Genomic DNA, 21173 nt, shown 5'->3' on the forward strand with positions numbered 1-21173 from the left:
AAACCGTTGGTACTGAGCACGAGGGGCCTGTTTAAGACCATAGAGAGATTTGCGGAGCTGGAAAATATAAGTAGGAGCATTGGGATTCACAAATCTCGAAGGTTGATGCATAAATACCGTTTCTTTTAGGTCACCATGAAGAAAGGCATTTTTCACATCTAACTGATGAATGGGCCAATCTCTACCCATAGCAATACTCAAAACAATACGGATAGTCGCCGGTTTCACCACAGGATTAAAAGTCTCATCACAATCAACTCTAACCTGTTGAGACTTTCCATTCACAACAAGTTTCGCCTTGTGTCTCTCCAATTCACCATTTTCCCTGTACTTGTGTTTAAACAACCACATGCATTGAATAAAATTCACCCCCTCCGGTCTTGGAACAAGATCCCAAGTATACTATTTAGTAAGAGCGCTAAATTTCTCATTCATAGCGGCATTCCAATTATGGTCAAGCATGGCTAATTTCGGGTTTTTGGGTAAAGGTGAAATAACATTGACCGTGACATGAGCTTGATATTTCTGATTTGGTTTACAGATGCCACATTTGGCACGTGTGGCCATAATGTGGGACGGTTGAGGAATGAGCCGAGGTTGAGGAGTTTGTTGGATCGGGGTGGGCTGGGAAGAGAGACAAATTGAATAGCTCGGCTTGTAGGTGAATTAGGTGGGCTGGGATTGGAGTTGGGGCAAGGTAGGGGGCTCCACAAGCAGGTTGCGGTTTGCAGACCCTGGTCGCAATCCACCTGCGGAGTGGACTGCCCAATTGTGTGAGAAGAGGATTGAGGGGGGGAAGGGTGCGCTGGCATGTGTGGGCTTAAAGTCGTGTTTGGGCCAAGAGGGATGTGGGCTTTCATGAACATTGGGGTGATAAAATCAGAATTTTGTGAGCCAAAAAATCATAATCTGATATTTTGAACTTTTGATGATCAGAGAATGGAAATTTATCTTCAACAAAGTTGACGTGGCACGAACTTATGGTTTTGTTAGATGATAAATTATAACATAGATAACCCTGGTGATTAGATGGGAATCCCAAGAAAACACATGGTTAGACTGAGGAGCAAGTTTATTAGGAGTAGTGGCACTAATATTTGGGTAGCATAGGCAACCAAAAGTACGAAGGTGATTGTAAGTGGTACACGACGATATAAAACTTCGGTTGGGGACCTATTTTGTATGGTTGTGGATGGTAGAATATTAAAGATATAAGCAACCATACAAATGGAATAAAACCAAAAGGAAGGAGGAAGAGAAGCATGGAAAAGAAAAGTGCGAGACATATTGCTTATTGTACGAATAATTATTTCGTCTTTGCCATTTTGAGGAGAAGTGTTTGGGCAAACGAAGCGAAAGACCATGCCATTATCCCCAAAAAATTTATGAAACGGTGTTTGATTGAATTCACAACCATTATCACATTGAAATGTTTTAATGTCCTTTTCAAATTGAGTTTTAACAAATGCTCAAAACTATAAGAAAGTGTCATAGACTTGGGATTTGTATTTGAATGGAAAATCCATAAAAAATGAGAATAATCATCAAGAAAAAAAGATAATATTTATGTCCCAGTTAGCTGGGAATAGGCGATGTCCATAAGTCCGCATGAATAATGTCAAATGAAGAAAAAGTGACAGAAGTAGAAGGCTGAAAAGGAAGTCGTACATGTTTTCCTAAAGGACAAGAATAGCAAAAAAGAGAACTATTTTTCTTATTACAACGAATGAAATTGTTTTTCCTAAGAAAATCAAAAACTGATTCGCCGGGATGTCCAAGTTTATGATGCCAAGTTGAAGGAGAGATTGCAGCTAGGGATAGATGACTTTTGTCATAGGTAGCGGAAGACTTTGAGAATGGATATAACTCCCCCACACTATTGCACCTCACTTGAGTTGTCCCTGTATGAAGGTCCGTCACAGAAAAACCAAGAGGGTCAAACTCAACAGACACAAAATTATCACAAGTGAATTTTCTAACAGAAATTAAATTTTTAATTATGTTAGAAGCGTAAAGGACATTTTTTAGGTGGAAAGAAGGGGGTGGTAAAATTGCCATAACCATAAATTGAACTGCTTTTACCATCACCAACAAAAATATATTTAGGAAAACTCAAATTAAACAGTTTAGAAATTATACCCGAATCACGAGTCATATGAGATGTCGCCCTCGTGTCCATGTACCATCCATTGTCGGGCGGTTGCAAACTCATGGTGTTGTAAGCTTGGCCCAACTCTGTTGGTGTCATAAGCTGGCCATACGAACTGGCATAGTAGGCCTGCTATTATGGAGGACGGGGGCCCAACAAAGAAGGTTGGGGGCGCTGCTGCTGGGCCGGCACGTTTAGGAAAGGGTGGGGTGGAGAGGCCTAGTTGCCTTGCTGATGAGATGACTAAGCGGACTGGTCTCCCCAATGAGGGACCTGCTGATGTTGGGCCTGCCATGGCGGCCCAGTCCCTTGTTGCTATTGTTTCGACCTTTTACACGACCCTTGGGTTTGGGATTGGTTCCGCAACCACGGCCTCGCCCCCTGCCACCACCATCACTACCACTGCATTGCTAGTCGGCGGGCGACTGGGCCGTGGTTTGAGACGGTGCTAACTGGGCTTGGGCTACAAGAGCGTGTTGCCCTTGGTCTTCTTACTTCTTTTGTCTAGTCTCCTCCAATAAAAACATAGACCGTGCCTTGGTAAAGATCGGGGTCAGCTCAGATTGGGAAACAATGGCAACCACGGTGTCATATTCACCCTTGGTGAGACCCGCGATCAGTTTCATAACCATCTTGCGATCGGAGCCCGGACAATCAACATTAGCTAGTTGATCCGCTAGAAGCTTGATTTGCCTACAATAATCAGACATGTTAGCAAAGTGTTCGAGTTTCGTGTTCAAGAATTGCTCCTCCAAATAAACTTCCCTAGTATGCTTATTATCATGAAATAATTCCTCAAGCCGGGTCAATAATTCACGAGCGGTGGCACACAGTTTCATGATGGTGTGAACAAGGTCTTTGGAGATGGTTCCATAGATCCATTGCTTCACAATAGCATCCAAACGCTTCCAAGTAGCATCATCAATCTCTGTCGGACGAGAAACAGTAGCATCATTATGGTCAAGAACGTTAAAAGCACATGCCTGAATTTGAAAAAGCTCTACCCACGTAGCATATTGAGCCTCTTCTTGATCTAAGGTGACACTCATGAGATTTTTTATGTTCGATATGGCAAAGGCCGGGTGGAAGGTGGTGTTAGAGGGAGGAGGAAGAGGGGGAGGGGGGAACGTCATCACCTGCCATGGATAAGGGAACGGCTGACGATTGGTGATGGACAGTTGTGATTGGTCACGGCTAGGTCGAAGGATCGTTTTAAGGTTTGTAAAAAGAGAGAAAAGAGGAAACCCTAAGTGGAATCTGATACCATGTAGAATAGTGTAATTCTCCTTCGTTGGAGTATTCTCATCAATCAATATATATAGGTATTTACAATATATCTTGTGTAAATAGGCAGGTGATACCATGATACAAGGCATGATTGCATTCGATAACACTTGAACCTGTTCGGGTTTGAGAGCAGCTAGAGGGTCAGACACAAGAGCAATACGCTGATCAGAGAATGTAAATGGCTCGCTAATGCTGCTGCCAACAGCATTTGCGCGAACAGGACCAGCAGACCTCGAGACACGACTCTTATCAAATTATTGAGCAGAGACCGAAGAAGACAAACGAGAGGAAGAATTGGTGGCTGACCCATTGCTGCCAGGTGCACCATACTTCTCCAACCACCAAGTAGGATACTCATGAAGTTTGAAGCATCCGCTATTGTCATGACCATTCTTGCGGCACTGAGAGCAATAGAGAGTTTTTCTTTGTCTCGATGAACCGTACTACCTTTACCACGATCAGAGGAAAGCGCAAATACGTGAGCCCCCTCCTTCGCCTTGTCTATTGCAGCTTTCCCATGAGCAATGCTTCGGGATTGTTCCTCTTGAAGAAGGGCTTGATAGGCACGGTTCAAGTCAGACGCAGGTTGTTGCAATAACAAATTGGTGCGAACCGTAGCATATAAGTAATCATCAACCCCAATTAGAAATTGATGAAGCACCTCTTCCTCTCTATCAGTCGCATATTTACCCGCCACATTACAGGGATAAAGGCCGCACTCACATCCATGAGGTGGTTTGAGCCTCGTTATGTCATTAAACAACCCCATTAATTTAGCATAATATTCTTCAATGGACATGCCTTTAGTTTGCTTGCAATCAGTGATTCTTGCCCGCAACTGTTGTAAACGAGGACCATTAGACACACAAAATCGTTGTTTAAAATAATCCCTTAGAAGCTTCGCCTCCTCAAAGTAAGGAATTGACGCAGCAGGTTTAGGGTCCATTGATCTCAAAATCCATGAAACTAACATGGAGTTAACTGTCTCCCAATCGAGAAGTTTCTTCTTCTCAGACGGCTTAGTGATGATTCCATTAATGAACACGAATTTTCATCGGGACTTCAAGGACAAAGTGATTGCCCTAGACCACGCAAGATAATTATCGGCTTTCAGGATTATGTGAGTAATCGTGTTTCCAGATTGATCTCTCGCACCTAAGTAGTACGGGGAAGAAGGGTCAATTTTCCCATCCTCCATTGCAAATAAAAAAAAATTTCTCAAGGTTTAGGGTTTTTAGGGTTTGATAGCTCTGATACCATGTCAGGATTTAATTTTCCTTAGCTTTCATTCATCAGTATAGAAGAGATTATATACAAGCTAGTATTAACACTATAGGGCCTTAAAATAACAATAGTCCAATAAGCATAATTACCTACTAAATAATAAGGCCTAATAGACATTAAAGCATTCAATCCAAACACAAACTAATTACTCCCTCCGTCCCATAATATAGTTCATGTTTTCTTATTTTAGAAAACAAAATATTGTTCCTATTCCTATTTTTGAATAGTATGTAAAGACCATTATACCCTTAATTTTTTAACTTTGTTCATTGTACTTCCTAATTTACCCTTGAATTTTGCACATGCTTTGTACTTTTTTCCACTTTTTCTCTCTAACTTTTGTCTATAATTGTACTTTTTACTTTTAGTAATATACTTTATTCACTTTTTCTTCCTATTTCTTAAATATACTTTACCTATTTTATGGGACGGAGGGAGTATCTATTAAAGAAAAATTTACTCACGAAGAGAAATGTCATATTTGATTTTATGAACCTTTCTAAGCCACAACACAAAATTCAGAGCAACACTTCCTAGATTCACTCATAATCAGATAATAATTATATGCTCATAGGCTCATAACAAATGACATAAGATGGCTAACAAATCATCTAATGAAGTTTGCGGCTTACCATTACAATGGACGACCTTAGCAAATCAATCACCGACCAAACCGGCCTTCGCTAATGGGGTTTGGGTTTGCCAAAGTCAAATTCTTAAACCTCGATTGTGATCAATGTAAAGCTTCTTCTAATCAAGTTGATTTCATCAATAATAAGAGTTTTTTTGGTTTCTTTAATTTTATTTTAATTAATTGGGTTCTGTTTGTTTTTGATTTTTAAATTACCCCATTTTGTTGGGTTTTTATTTATTATTATTTTTAAACAATGTCTGTACTAATCCCTAAACAACGTCTGTATTAATTTGTATGGATTTTATCTGAGGTTTTAGCATACTACTTCACCATAACCCAAAAAACACTATCTTTGTCACTTTGAAGAAATCAGACACGCTCTTTCCCTCATCTTGATCTCTGTAGGGAATATTTCAATCATCCCACACTTGAGCCCCACTATGATCATACACTTAAGCATGGTGGCGTCCAAATGGAAAGAAGTTAGAGTAAAAGAGTCGCCAACAAGTTTTAGGAACTTGTAAACCGTTCACAGGGTAAAGGTTACACCCCTTAACGATCCAGGAGATCGTTAACTCCAATAGGTCTGGAACCATGACTGGAAGTTCGGGGATGTAGGTATAAATCCAACCTAAAAGAGATTGAACCTGCCGTAAATATAGGCCTCTACTTTATTCTTCCTGTATTCATGTGCGCTTTCTGACTAACATACAATCAATAGGTTAACCCTAAACCTATTTAATATATGTTGGTTGAATTGCACAACAAAACTACTATTGGCGATCACTTGAATTATAATCATATTAACCTAAACAAAATTATTAATTATCTTATTAAGCGTGATTACAAGTACAAATTCCCTTTAATCCTGCAAGAGAGGGCGTGATCAAGTAATAAAAACAATAATAATATAATATCAAGCAACATAAAAATAACAACAACAATCATCATATTAATAATAATAATCTCAATGATAGCAAGATCCTAGGCATGATACTAACAATATGAATAACAAACCCTAGCATGTCACTAAACAATAAAGATCAAATCTTTACCCCTAACATGGTACTAACATGATATAAAGAAAGAATAGGAAGCATCATAGAAACACGCATGATATTAGAAATCAATAAAAACATCCTAACATGATACTAGGAAACAATAAAATAATCTAAGCATGATTTCTAGAGCAATAAAGCAATTAAATTACTTACTTCGATGCCTCGTATCTCTTTCTAATAACAAAATACACACGTTAATAACTTCAAGGAAAATAATAAATCAAACAATTAATTTAAATAATTGAAATAGGGATTTGGGGCCAAGCCCTCAGAAATATTCAACCTTTCACGTCTAGGGTGAAGGCAACTTCGAACTTGGCTAGGTGTGTCTAGAACTTGTGAATGCGGAATTTTGTAAGAGGGAAGGTTTTGAAAAAGAATAGAGAGAAAGCTTCTAGCTTTAGAAAGAGAAAAGAGAGAGATGATTGTTGATGATTAAAAACGGGGAAGATACGACCCCATATTTATAAGAAAATAGTCCGAAAACGATAGAAAATACTTCAAGTTCTATGCGGAATAAAACTGAAATCTGTCGCCAGGCGACAGACACCAGCACCAGGCGACAGATGTTAGCTCCAGGCGACAGATGTTAGCTCCAGGCGACAGATATTGTCGTTTGGCGCTAATTAAAAGATAAAACACGCTTTTGTACGAAATCCTCTTCTTAATATGATTAAGCAGCAAATTCCGTGTTTATCAAATTAAAATCAAGTTTATCATAAAACACTTATTTTATTCCAAATAAAACTCTTTAAAATATAATTATTAATCCTAATACTATTAGAATTAAAAGGAATCTTCTAAATATTCTAGAAGATTAAAATTCAATCCTAATAACTTTAGGAATAATAATTAATAGGCCCTCCTCTAAATCAGTGGGCCGCATATAAAAATCATTTCGAGCCCAATTTAATATAATCTATAACTTTCTCATTATTCATCGGAATTGGGTTTATAATATATTATTGGAAAGCTCTTTTCGAGCCCAACCTAACTACACTATTATTGGACCCTCATCATGGACCAAACCAAATTAGACTAGCTATTTTCATAAATAGAGTAAGAAAAAAAATATTTTCAAAAACAGAAAGAGAGATATTTTTAAAAAACATCCACATCACCAGATTTTTCACACTTTCACCTCGTTTGATAATCAAATGACATGAAAGGTATTCATCACTGAATTTGGTTTTAGGGAGACACATTTGAGTGTCTACAACCTCCTTCTCCTCCTCATCTTTAACCCTTATATATTTTTCTTTCTCAATCACTAATATGAAGGGAAAATATTACAAGGAACGTGTCTTTGCGCATTTGAAATAAACATGTGTTCATATAATGTGTAGATTTGACGGGTAATCAACTGTAGGATTTGGGAGTGGAAATGCCATTTTGGGGTATAATAATATTCAAAAATAGGATAAACTAGAACTTTGTAGAACAAATTATGTAAAACTTATTCTTAAATTAACAAATTATGTAAAACTTATTCTTGAATTAACAAATTACGTAAACCTTATATATATATTGAAATATATATATAAGAGCTTAAAGTAAATCCTAATGATTTTAGAAATATAATTAATATTAATGGATGATAAGTGTTATTTATGTCGCTATTTTTAGGATTTCTAGTTAGTTTTTCATAGTTTTTCTATCTTTTTACTTGGTTTTAATAACGTTTTACTACATTTGTCATGTTTATGTGTGAAATGTCGTTATTGCTCAATTTTGGCTTTTCTTGCATATTTTGGTGGCTTATGACATTAGATTAAACTTTATTGGTTTACTCTTACGTTTAGGAACACTTGGATAAGTTCATTGCTCAAGATTGAAGAAATATAAAACATAAAAGAACAAGTAATGAAGAAATGTGCACTTGATTTGCAAAGATCATACTTCAAACGCCTATATCTTTTGATCTAAAAAACATTTTGAAGTGATTCAAATTGGAGAATAAAGTTCATCTCGAGAGCTTTCCAACGACTGGTCACATGCCTTATTCGGATGAGTAACAAAGAAGTTATGACCTTCCGAAAATAAGCTGTTTCGCCAGAAAAGGGCTGCACGTCCGTGCCAATAAGTGGCACGTCCGTGCAGGTCCCTGCACGTCCGTGCCTAATGAAGCACGCCCGTGCAAGGTCAGGCAGTAGCTGCTGCTCGTATTTTAACAGGTCTGCACGTCCGTGCAACCTTTGGCACGTCCGTGCCGACCTGTAGACGGGTCGTTTTTCTCGTTTTCTCCGTCCTTTCTATTTGGGGTGATATAAATACCTTCTTAGCTCCGATTGTAAAAGAGAGAGCTTCTTAGTGTAATTTTAGCTTAGGTTAGTTTTTTAGAGAGAGAAACTCTCAAATTTTGGAGAGAGAAAGTGAGAGAAACAATGGTTTTCATGGATTTTGGATAATCAAAGGAGGAATTTGATGATTTGAAGATCTCCATTTTATATCAATGAGCATTTCTTACTCTCTTCTCTCTTTATGCTTTATTTATTGCTTTGTTAATCATGTTTAAGTAGATTTCATTCTACTAGGTGTTGAGTGAAGCTTTGGTATGGTTAATCAAGTTACTTGAGATAAATTTGATGATAATTGTGTGATTAAATTGATTGAATTGATGATGGCATGTTGTTTGTTTTAGATTGGATTGATCTCCCAAGATAGCAAACTTAATTGCATGTTAGTTCTAGTTTGACAAGGGATTGTGAATTAGAATTAATATATTTGATTGCATTTTGGGTAAATTTCTTCTATGCACCTAGTCAATGAGGGATCTAGGCTAGGAATTTGAGAGATTGCTCTTGAGTGTAATTAATTCTCATTTTAATTCTTTCTTTGCATGATTGATTATCAAATCGATTCCCATTAACTTGTTAATTGTTCAAAGTGGATCTTTGCCCCTAGTAGACTTTATAATATCTTGATCTTTATATGTGTGTTAGTGTAGTTGTAGTGTCCACTATCCATAAACCGACTTCGGCGTAGCTTAAGCATTAGATCGAGAACAATCCAACATTGCCGTTCCTTGTGGTTCGACTCCGAACTTACCACTAGACTTGTTTAGGGGTTAGTTTAGGATTATAATAAATTTTGTTTGGCCGTGAGGAGGTTAGTCAACGACCTAATTTCCCCGCGCTCAAAATGGCGCCGTTGCCGGGGAACGGTGTCAATGCTTGATTGTTTTTTATTGCTTGAGTCTAGGTCTTTGTGTATACTTTTCTTTTTATTTTATTTATTATTTTTTTTATTTTTGCTTGTTTTTGTAAAAAAAATGGCAAGTAACTCGTTTCCTCAATATGATAATGAGCCTTTTTGTGAATATTTCAATAGAATTGAGGGATATTTGGACTTTAATTGTTGTAGTCTTTGGGAGGCTTGTGAGATTCGTTATTTTGGTTTGAATGAGCAAACTAGGGATGAAATTGAATACATGCATAATGGTGAATTTAGAGCATTATCAATTGATGATGCTTGGGATTTTTATGTTTGGTTTTCTTGGGATGTCAACAATAAGGGTAATAATGATTCTATTATTGATATGCAATGTGTTGATACTTTCAATATTAGCATGAATTCCCATGATTTGTTACATGATTCCTTAAGTGAACCTAGAACACATGATTTCAACTTTATTTCCTCTTTTGTTCATGATGATGAGGTACATGCTCAAGTTGATGCTAATGGTGTGTTTCAATATTCTTCATTATTTACCATGCCTTCTTGTGATGTGCTTCGTTCCCTTAATGATGAATCTCATGTGTTTGATTGTGCCCCCACTCCCCATTGTGATGTATATGCTCATGATCTTAATGTTAATTTTTCCAATCTTGGTTGTACTTCTTCTTCTCTTGTTGAGCCTCAATATTCTACACCTTTTGAATCCCTTATTGCTACTTTTGAATCTCAAATTAGGTGCATTGAGCTTGATAATGAGCTTGGGCCTAGTAAGGAAACGATTCTTAATTCTATGAGAGGTCAATTAGAGATAATGAAAAAGAATGAGGAGCGTCTTGAGGAGGGAAGGAGAAGAAAAGAAGAGTTAGAAAGCCAATTGTCACCTTTGATGCTTGTTTGTGAAAAATCCCAATTTAATGTGTGTGTTGAGGATGATGATGATGATTTTAAGCAACCAAGAGAGTGTGAGGATCCCATTGGTGAGCATATGAGTGATGGTGAAGGAGTTGAGAATGAAGAGAGTGTTGATTTTGAAAATCTTAACCCTCTTTCCCATCTTGATGAGTCTCAAATGCATGATTGTGATCCTTTTATCCATGAGTATTTGGATTCATTTGAGGTTATGTCTAATGTGTTTATTGAGTGTCAAATGAAAACCCATAGCCTTTTGAGTGAGTTCATTAAGAATGCTTCATGGGAGAGAGATAATTTTGAAATGAATTTGCATCCATTCATGCATGGCTTTGAGATTTTAGGCTTTAAGGAAGTTGAGGGAGTTGTTGTTCATGATTGTAGTGAAGGGGATTATGTAGTTCCTCTTGGAAGTTGGATGTTTGAGGAAGATCATGATCATGAGTGTTCTTCTTTTGAGGATTCTATGATTGATTTTCATGCTCAAATTGGTGATTTGAGGGATGGTGGTGAAGAAGAGACCATTTGTGAGACCATTGCTCCTATCCCCTTCTCTCATGTCCCTTTTCCAAGGAATTTCAACCATATCCCCTACACTCCTATATCCCTTCCTTCCTTTGTTAATGAGCCTATTGGGGAACCCCTTGCCTATGATGATTTTCATGTCCCTCATTCGTCTTCTATTGAGGAAAAGGGTGATTTTGCCACCCAAAAAGATTTTTGTGAAGAGAGTTTGCCTTTCTATTCTTCTTCTTATTTTCTTGAATTTTCTTTTGATTATTCTTCTTCTTGGCAACTCCCTCTTCATTTTCTTTTGTGTGCCCTAATCTTGGTGCATGTCCTTCTTATATCATTTGCCTACTTGTTATCTTATGAGATGTGTAGTAGTGCATTTGACAAGCTCTTGCGATCGTTGCAATATTATTTACTAGAGCGGTCAAGCTTGGACCTTAAGCAAGCCTTTCTCGGGAAGTAACCCGTGTTTTATTGCTTTCATTTTCTTTTCTTTTTAGAATAGATTTTCTCTCATGGAAATGTTTGTGTGCCTTTTTCTAGGTACATAACTTGATATACTTTGGTGCATTAGTTTGGATCAAGAATCAAGGAAGTTTGGCACCACAATTGCTAGCATATGGAAAACAAGATTCAATTCTTGAGAAAAGTGGCTTTGAAAAGTTTAATTGGGTCATTTGCGGGTATATACACCCACCTAAAATCCGGTAATATCTTTCCTTGCTATTTCTCCATTGGTTGATACCTAAAGTGGCTTTGAAACAAGACATATGTTGGGTTGTTGGATTGATCTCCTTGTTTTCCCCTCCCATGGATTAATTGATTTATGATTGAGTTTAGTGTTTCATTCAAGCTTCGGGGAGGGTATTCCATCATGTTTGGTGGGATGTTGATTCATATATGCCATGCACATTTGTATATGTATTTTCATGTTCTTTATCTTGAAAATCACAAAAGGATTTTTGTTTCTATCAAGGCAAATTTGCAATGTGTTTTCTTTTGTTCTTGCTTTGGACATAATACTTTTGGACTTGTATTCTTGAATGTCTTTCTTCCTAAATTTTAGAGGTGTGCACGGTTTGAGAATGTGTTAGGTTGACTCTAGGATATGGTATGCTAAGGTAGTTGGCTAAGAACTTTGGGACCATGAAGCTTTAGTTCACTTGTTTGTGGTAAGATGGAGTTGCTCTCTATAGTGGATATGAAATTAAGAGTTAGTTATTGCTATCCCTAGTGAGGTATAATTGTTCAAGCCTTCATCATATTTTGTTGAGCGGCATTTTTGGATCCTTGGCTATTGCATTCTCATATCTAGAACTTGACTTTTAGCTCCCAAGATCACAACCGAGCCACTTTAGGGGATGACAAAGGCATTTCTCTTTTTATAGGATTAATTTTCAATTTTTGGATTTGGTTTGCATTTGCCCCTCTTGCTAGCCCCTTTGACCCATATGCATTCTTTTCTCTAGCCACATACAAGCCTTCAAGCGTTGGTTTCACTTTAATTTCTACCTTTAGTTTTGTGAAGCAATTTTGTTTTCGAGCTTGTTTTATTGTTTATGGTGCAAGTCTAGAATTATGAGTTCATTTGCAAAGCAAGTATGTATCGTATATAATTTTGTGCATAAAAGCAAATGCATTTTGAGAAAAAAGCCGTCCAAAGTTAAAAGAGGCAAGGACATTAAAAAAAAAAAAAAAAAAAAAAAAAAAAAAAAAAAAAAAAAAACAAAAGCTTGGAAAAAGGAAATATTGAAAAAAAAAGTAAAGAAGAATGTAAAGCACAAAAAAAGGGGGTTTTGTTATTGTTGTTTTCCCTGTTTTTGTTATTTTGTGTTAAATAAGCTTGGGGGAAAGTTATTTAATAAGCATACATGGCACTTTTGTTTTGGAATCGTTTGGATCTTGTGGAAGAAGTTCCACCCGTGCTTCACATAGGTTTACCACCAATTTCAAGAGTTCTCCACACCTTTACTCTCCTAGCTTATATGTTAATACCTTGAAAGTCCTTTTGATCCTAGAGGGTTAAGTCATTCAATGATGGCGGGAAATAGGAATCAAGCCTATAGAGCGAGTTTGCATAGCCAAGATGTCGGGTAACCTTCTCAATGTTTTTAATTTCTTATTTATTTTCCGGTTCCTTCGTGGAATCATGAGAAAGCTAACTTGAAAGTGGATTTGAAACTAGTAGAGAGAACGTGGTTCGATTGGTTGAAACAAAAGGTGGAATGTGTTTCCTTTAGTTCTCTATGCTTAGCATATGTTATGTTTCAATCAACCTTGGACATCTTAGAACGTGCATACCTTTATTATTTTAGAAAGATTGACATTCATTAGTGTTTGTTCCATCATAAAAGTCCACTCTAGAACGCTTGTAACTTTTCTGTTACTTCGATTTATTTTATTTTATTTATTTATTGCTTTGTCTTGATTTTTGTCAAGAGTTATGGGTTAAACTCTTAGGACACCCTTACGAGAGCTTACTCGTCCTATAGAGCAATCTAAGGGGTTTAAAGTGCTTGATGCATACGCTAAATGTATTCGTGATTCCTACGAAAGTGAGTTAGTGTATATTCTTTCCCTTCTAGTTTTCTTTGTTTGTATATAATGCATCACATTCCCTTGTGTTTCTTTTGTTTTGCTCGAGGGCGAGCAAAAGTTAAGCTTGGGAGAATTTGATAAGTGTTATTTATGTCACTATTTTTAGGAGTTTTCTAGTTAGTTTTTCATAGTTTTTCTATCTTTTTACTTGGTTTTAATAACGTTTTACTACATTTGTCATGTTTATGTGTGAAATGTCGTTATTGCTCAATTTTGGCTTTTCTTGCATATTTTGGTGGCTTATGACATTAGATTAAACTTTATTGGTTTACTCTTATGTTTAGGAACACTTGGATAAGTTCATTGCTCAAGATTGAAGAAATATAAAACATAAAAGAACAAGTAATGAAGAAATGTGCACTTGATTTGCAAAGATCATACTTCCAACGCCTATATCTTTTGATCTAAAAAACATTTTGAAGTGATTCAAATTGGAAAATAAAGTTCATCTCGAGGGCTTTCCAACGACTGGTCACATGCCTTATTCCGATGAGTAACGAAGAAGTTATGACCTTCCGAAAATAAGCTGTTTCGCCAAAAAAGGGCCGCACGTCCGTGCCAATAAGTGGCACGTCCGTGCAGGTCCCTGCACGTCCGTGTCTAATGAAGCACGCCCGTGCAAGGTCAGGCAGTAGCTGCTGCTCGTATTTTAACAGGTCTGCACGTCCGTGCAACCTTTGGCACGTCCGTGCCGACCTGTAGACGGGTCGTTTTTCTCGTTTTCTCCGTCCTTTCTATTTGGGGTAATATAAATACCTTCTTAGCTCCGATTGTAAAAGAGAGAGCTTCTTAGTGTAATTTTAGCTTAGGTTAGTTTTTTAGAGAGAGAAACTCTCAAATTTTGGAGAGAGAAAGTGAGAGAAACAATGGTTTTCATGGATTTTGGATAATCAAAGGAGGAATTTGATGATTTGAAGATCTCCATTTTATATCAATGAGCATTTCTTACTCTCTTCTCTCTTTATGCTTTATTAATTGCTTTGTTAATCATGTTTAAGTAGATTTCATTCTACTAGGTGTTGAGTGAAGCTTTGGTATGGTTAATCAAGTTACTTGAGATAAATTTGATGATAATTGTGTGATTAAATTGATTGAATTGATGATGGCATGTTGTTTGTTTTAGATTGGATTGATCTCCCAAGATAGCAAACTTAATTGCATGTTAGTTCTAGTTTGACAAGGGATTGTGAATTAGAATTAATATATTTGATTGCATTTTGGGTAAATTTCTTCTATGCACCTAGTCAATGAGGGATCTAGGCTAGAAATTTGAGAGATTGCTCTTGAGTGTAATTAATTCTCATTTTAATTCTTTCTTTGCATGATTGATTATCAAATCGATTCCCATTAACTTGTTAATTGTTCAAAGTGGATCTTTGCCCCTAGTAGACTTTATAATATCTTGATCTTTATATGTGTGTTAGTGTAGTTGTAGTCCACTATCCATAAACCGACTTCGGCGTAGCTTAAGCATTAGATCGAGAACAATCCAACATTGCCGTTCCTTGTGGTTCGACTCCGAACTTACCACTAGACTTGTTTAGGGGTTAGTTTAGGATTATAATAAATTTTGTTTGGCCGTGAGGAGGTTAGTCAACGACCTAATTTCCCCGCGCTCAATGGACCCTTTACATGATCACTGGGTCCGCATATAAAGCACGGTTGGGTCCATTTTAGCATTTCGGCCATAACTTCCTCGTTATAACTCGGAATTAGGTTTATAATATATCGTTGGAAAGTTCTTTTCAAACCCCATCCAATTACACAATTATTGGACCAAGATTATGGACTAAACTAAATAGATTGGGTACGAAATGAATGATTTTAAAGGAAAATTTGTCAAAAATAAGCTAACCTTTGTTCGGTTAGCTCAAAATAAGTCAACCTTTTAATTAACTCAAAATAAGTTGACCGTTATAGAATATCTTCTCAAAATGAGTCATGACCTCTTGAATTTTGGGGTAATCGTTTATTTCTGTAAATTAAGACATGTGTAATTATGTGGTTGGTCATTTTAAAATTAAGATTTAATTTTTTATTAATTGTTATTTCTTTTTTTTTTTTTAAAAAAAAGCTGTTTTTCAATTAATAATTATATTGAATAAAAAAAAAACTAAAAAAAAAAATCCTAACCACCCTCTACCCACTGCCAGCCGCCCGGTATCCTCCCCACAAGCTCCCCTGCCACCGGCACCACCCCCTTCCCTGACAATGACGACCCCACCCCTCTCCTCTTTTGTTTTCTAGTTCATTGGAAGGAAGGTTCAATGAATTTTCGGCGAATTTCCGACATAATAGAGAGCGAACATTCACTCTGCACTTGCTCTAGGTGGAACTAGAGAGAAAACAATCATGATAAACCATCGATAATCGAAATAAATGTCGAAATATTTGGAGCAACATACATAGATTCAAACCCTAAAGCCGGAGGAATATGATTAGAATGTACAATAAGAGAAATCATTAAAGTCCATACAAATATCATTTCTCAGAGGAATTACATCAAACTTGCGTGCAAAAACCAAACACATATCCCATAAAAATCAACAAGAGTAGAATCTACAAATGGGTTTGATAATAGAAATTTTTTGGTTAAGTTAGCATGAATGGAGGTCCCAAGAAGTGGACAATGGAGAGATGAGCAGGATTTGACAGTGAGCGACGGGAAGACATAATGGCCAGCAGGAAGATCGAGTGTAGAGTGAATGTGGCAGCCTTGATTAACATGGGATGTTAGCTGTTTCAACATGAGATTGAACGACTTTAATCAATTTCCAGTGGTTTTCCGGCGAACAAGAGAGCAAAAGAAGGGGGTAGGGTTGTTGGCGTCGAGGGAGGGGGTAGTCTGACTAGTCTCTGACCGACAGCCGGTGACAGGGGAGCTGGTGGGGGGGGTGGGCTCGCAGTGGGTAGTGGGCCAGATTGGGGTGGCTTGAATTTTCAATTTTTTAAAAAATGTTTAAGGTTTTTCTAAGCTATGCCCCTAAACTTCTTCGGTTTCTAAGCTATGCCCACGGTTTTTTAAACGTCTAAGCTATGCCCTCCAATTTACATTTTTTAATTAACAATAACCTATATCATTAACACTAATTAACGGACGTTAAGGTCTGTTAGTTGTTATTGGTAGGTGAAATAGAATTAAAAAAAAAAACGATTGAATTCCCCAATTACAAAAAACGATTAAAATAAAAAAATTCTTTCTTGTTCCCTTACACTGATCAAACCCCTCTTCTACTCTGTTTCATAAACACTTAAAAGAAAATCAAAACCCTTAAAAAGTAGTGCCCAGAATTTGCGATTGAAATCAAACCAAGAATGCGATGACTGATCTTCATTGATGAGCGCAGCTTTTGTACTTGAATTTGGTGGATCAAAACTCCTGTGGTGGAGTCGTGGTGGCTGGGAAATTGTATTTCACCTAAGATCGAAAATTTTGACCTCTAAGACAGGTAATTTCACATAAATTTCTGAAATTTAGAGCAAGTATTTGTTGTTTTACATATATTTGGGAGAAATTGTGATTGTTGATGTAGCAATTGATTCTAGGGCTTTTTTTTTTTACAAAAATACAGTTGGTAAGTGTTGATTAAGTAAAATAGGGTTTGGGTCAATTGTGTATATGTATATGTTGGTTAATGATTATACATTGGTTTTGTGCCCCTTGTTTTTGATCTGTAGAATGGGTGAAAGGGTGTTGAAAATGCATTTCTTTGGTAACTCTGTTGATGTTATGGTTGCTGATATAGATGAATGTTTGCTGATAGATGTAGTGAATGATATGGTTGAAAATTTTAATTCTTTTGGGTTTGAACTCCCTACTTTCCTGGGTTAAGTTATTGTTCTAATGGGAAGAGTCATGCACTTACTGATGATGAAACACTAATGACCATGTTTGAGGTAGTTGAGTCCAAAAGCATAGACATATGGATTGGTTGTTTGAAGCAACCTAATTTTATTTGGACCTTAGCTGAAAAGTTAAGGTTGAATGGATCAAATGTAAGTGCTTCAGCAGCACCACCTAAACCACCAATAACTAAACTGCCAGTTAAGGGGGGTAAGAGGGGTAAGCCTGAAGAACGGAATTCTGGTAATCTATCTCCAACCCCTTCATCTTATGGACATCTAAAATTCAATCTCCTGAACAAATTCAAGCCCTTACTTTGTCAAGCCCAAGAAGAAGCCCCAAGCTTATGCCTTCTAGCCCCCAACCACACAATAGTCCTTAATCAACCCTCCAACTTCAGGTGTCACCCAAACAGGTCCTAGTGTTGGCCATACTACCCGTACCAAACCAAACAATATTTTTAAGCCTTTTTCATTCCCTCATGGTAAAAAAATTTCAAAATCTACCCTTAAATTCAAGGGTCTATGGGTTCCACCTCATCCAAATACTAAAGCCAATGAAGTTCAGGAGGAGCAACCATCATTTAGGACTAGAAAGAGGTCTAGGGTTAGGCTAGATTATGATGTTGGGGTGTCAAATGTGAGTGGGGCTTTATCTGATGGTAGTGGTACAAATAGTGAAGGTGATTACCAACCTAACCAAGGTTCTGATGTAGAAACTGAATTTGATGATGATGAAATGGAGTATGAAGAGGGTGATATCAATGAACTGTTGAATCAAAATTATGTAGATGGTGGATGGGAACCATTTGGGACAAATGAATGGGTGTTTGATGATGATTCTTACATGAGTAGGTTGTATAGGAATGGGGAGGTATTTAAGGAGGCAAAATTTGGTAAAATCAGGTTGAAACAGTGGCAGCTTTTTGTAGACAAAGATCATTTCAAGGATGCTTTAAGAGATTTTTATATCCAAGAGGGATTTGCTCTGGTTGTGAACAAGGCAGAAAACCTAAGATATACTGCAGAGTGTGTAGATCAAAGGTGCAACTGGAGGGTTCATGCAGCTCTGCTAGGTGATGGACATACATGGGCCATCAAGAAGTCGAGAAAAGGCCATACTTGTGACCTTAACTTAGTAAACAACCCCATGTGTAACTGTGAATGGGCTGCTAATAAGCTTCTTGAGGACATAAGAGCTAACACAGACATTAAGGGAAAGGCCTTGAATGCTCTTCTTTGGGAAAGATATGGGTTGAAAATGTGCACATCTACCATTTATAGAATGAGAGGAATAGCAATGAAAATCATTCAAGGTGGGCATGATGAATCTTACACTAATTTACCTCGGTATTGTGAACTATTAAAGGGGAGCAATCCTGGGTTAATGGCTTTCTGTTGTTGGATTTTTATCAGCTTTTTTATCAGCTTTGCTGCACAGTTCAATTTATATTCCATAATGATAAAAATTAATTTTTTTATTAGTGTAAGATTTTTATCAGCTTTCATCAATTTTTATCAGCTTTGCTGCATAGTTCAAGGGGTTGATAAGCGGATGTAGAGGGTTAGTTGGAGTGGACGGATGTCACTTGAAGGGAAACTATGGGGGTATTTTATTGTCTGCCGTTTCCTTGAACAGTAACAATGAGATTTTTCCAGTTGCTGTAGTGGTTGTTGATTATGAAAATAAGACCAGCCGGAGTTGGTTCTTTCACCATCTAAAGCAAATACTCACTTCTACAGGGAGAGAAGACTGGACTATAATGTCTGATCGACAAAAGGTTACTACTCTATGCTATTTAATTTACTTAGTTTGTTTTACTTTGTTTTTTTTGCTAATATTTGGAATGTTTGTTTACTTTCTTTGCTTTACTTTCTTTTTCTTAATTTATGTTATACAGGGTGTAGACCCATCTTTGGACTCAGTTTGGCCAAAGGTGCCTAGAAGGTATTGTGCTAGACACTTATGTAAAAACTTCAAGAAAGACAACCCCGGATTAGTCATGCATAAACTATTTTGGACTGTTACAAATGCGTACTCAGACTACTCATTTAGGAAGGCTTTGGTTTAGCTTCAAAACCATGGTGGTTTAGGGGCAGTGAAATGATTTAATGATGTAGGTCCACTAGAGCGATGGACAAGGTGGAAGTTTGACCCCACTTTGAAAAGTGATGAAAACACAAATAATTTTGTGGAAAGCTTCAATAGTACTATAGGGGTGGACCGAACTTATCCAATTCTGACTCTACTGGAAGGCAAGTGTGTAGTTATTTTTGTTGTTGATGTACATTAGAAAATGCAAGCCAATAATAATGTTTTATTTTCTATGTAATATGTGCAGGTGTTAGGAGAATAGCAATGGTTAGACATGCTACTAGACAACACCTAGCAGACCAATGGCAAGACGGAATCTATCCAAACATTAGGAACAGGATCAGGGTACTAACTAAGGATAGCAGAGTTTGTCAAGCATACCCTTTTGACAAGGGTACTTATGAGATTCATGATGGACGAGCAAGGTTACTAGTGTCTTTAACTGGTGGAACATGTGAATGTGGGAGATGGCAATTGAGCGGAATTTCATTCAAACATGGAATCAAAGCTATCTTACATGAAGGTAAGGATCCAGCAGATTATGTGAGTGAATGGTTCACTGTGGCTATGTACAAACAAGCCTATAGTGGAAACATATCCCCTGTACCTGATCAAGAGCAATGGCCACACATTGATGGTGTTCCAACCCTCATACCACCAACAATGAAACGAAGTATTGGCAGACCATCAAGAAATAAGAGGAGAGAAGAAGGGGAGCAGAGAAAAGGAAAAAGAAGCGCAACCGTCTAGTGTAGTAAGTGCAAGAATTATGGGCATAATATGGTAACATGCAAAGGTGGCCCAACTGCTAGAGAAGTAGCCGAGCAACAAGGGAAGACTGTGCCACAAAAGGGAGGCAATAAAGGAAAGAAAGCACAGAGACCACCTGAAAATGATGATGTTGACTTCTCCTTGATTGAATTGATGATCAATGGAAATTACACTAGTGATGGTGCTGATAGAACAAACAACCATACTTATCACAGTGGTACATCAAAAGGGAAAGGAAAGTCACACCAAGAACAATCCAACTACAGTGATGCATTTGATCATAGCTTCATTGATACCATGATTGCATCTTCACAACCCCTAGTTCAAACATCAAAACAAAGTGCAGACAGGCAGCCATCGATGAGTCAGCCTTAAGTTAAATCCCTTAAGCAAGCGAAGATATTACATACTTTGAAATGGGTGACACTTATCCTTTTGTAATTATTGGGGCAAAATGTAATTACTATTTTTTTGGGCATAAACACTAGAACTGATTGCTGTTAGTGTTATGTCAGGTATGCAAGTGGCCTAGTTTTTGTGGCAAACAACACTTTTTAAGCCAACTTTTGTGTTATTGCTACTAAGTGATGATGTAACTTTTTGGGCAAACTGTGATTGTATGGTACTTTTGGTTAACATTATGGAATATAAATTGCAAATTGTCACTAATTTTTTTTTTTTTTGAAATGTGATATTATCAAATTCAATATAAAACTCAATATAAATAGGAATCTGATAACTAATATTAATAAAAAAAAGGACAGTACATTACATCATGAGATCATATACAAACCAAGCTTACTATGATTCTCAAACCATACACTACTTAAACACCACTTACATTTTCAATAT

General features: G+C 37.1%; 1 protein-coding gene across 1 annotated transcript; it reads left to right on the forward strand.

Annotated features, from left to right (window-relative positions):
* The first annotated feature begins 17291 nt into the window (after positions 1-17291).
* Positions 17292-20941, forward strand: LOC145565104 (uncharacterized). The gene is made up of 5 exons (XM_081625201.1): positions 17292-17378; positions 17465-17608; positions 17832-19236; positions 19357-19711; positions 19798-20941. Exons 1-3 carry the CDS (start codon positions 17292-17294, stop codon positions 19014-19016), a joined length of 1416 nt encoding a protein of 471 aa, XP_081481327.1. The 3' UTR covers positions 19017-19236; positions 19357-19711; positions 19798-20941.
* Positions 20942-21173: the final 232 nt, after the last annotated feature.

Source organism: Chenopodium album, chromosome 10, assembly GCF_948465745.1.
Source record: "Chenopodium album chromosome 10, dcCheAlbu1.1, whole genome shotgun sequence".
In the NCBI taxonomy this organism is placed as follows: Eukaryota; Viridiplantae; Streptophyta; class Magnoliopsida; order Caryophyllales; family Amaranthaceae; genus Chenopodium; species Chenopodium album.

Coding starts and splice junctions, on each gene's coding strand:
- LOC145565104 (XM_081625201.1), top strand. CDS start 17,292: ATGGGTGAAAGGGTGTTGAAAATGCATTTCTTTGGTAACTCTGTTGAT. Junction 17,379..17,464: donor ATGAATGTTTGCTGATAGAT/GTAGTGAATGAT, acceptor TCTAATGGGAAG/AGTCATGCACTTACTGATGA. Junction 17,609..17,831: donor TAAGGTTGAATGGATCAAAT/GTAAGTGCTTCA, acceptor ACCACACAATAG/TCCTTAATCAACCCTCCAAC.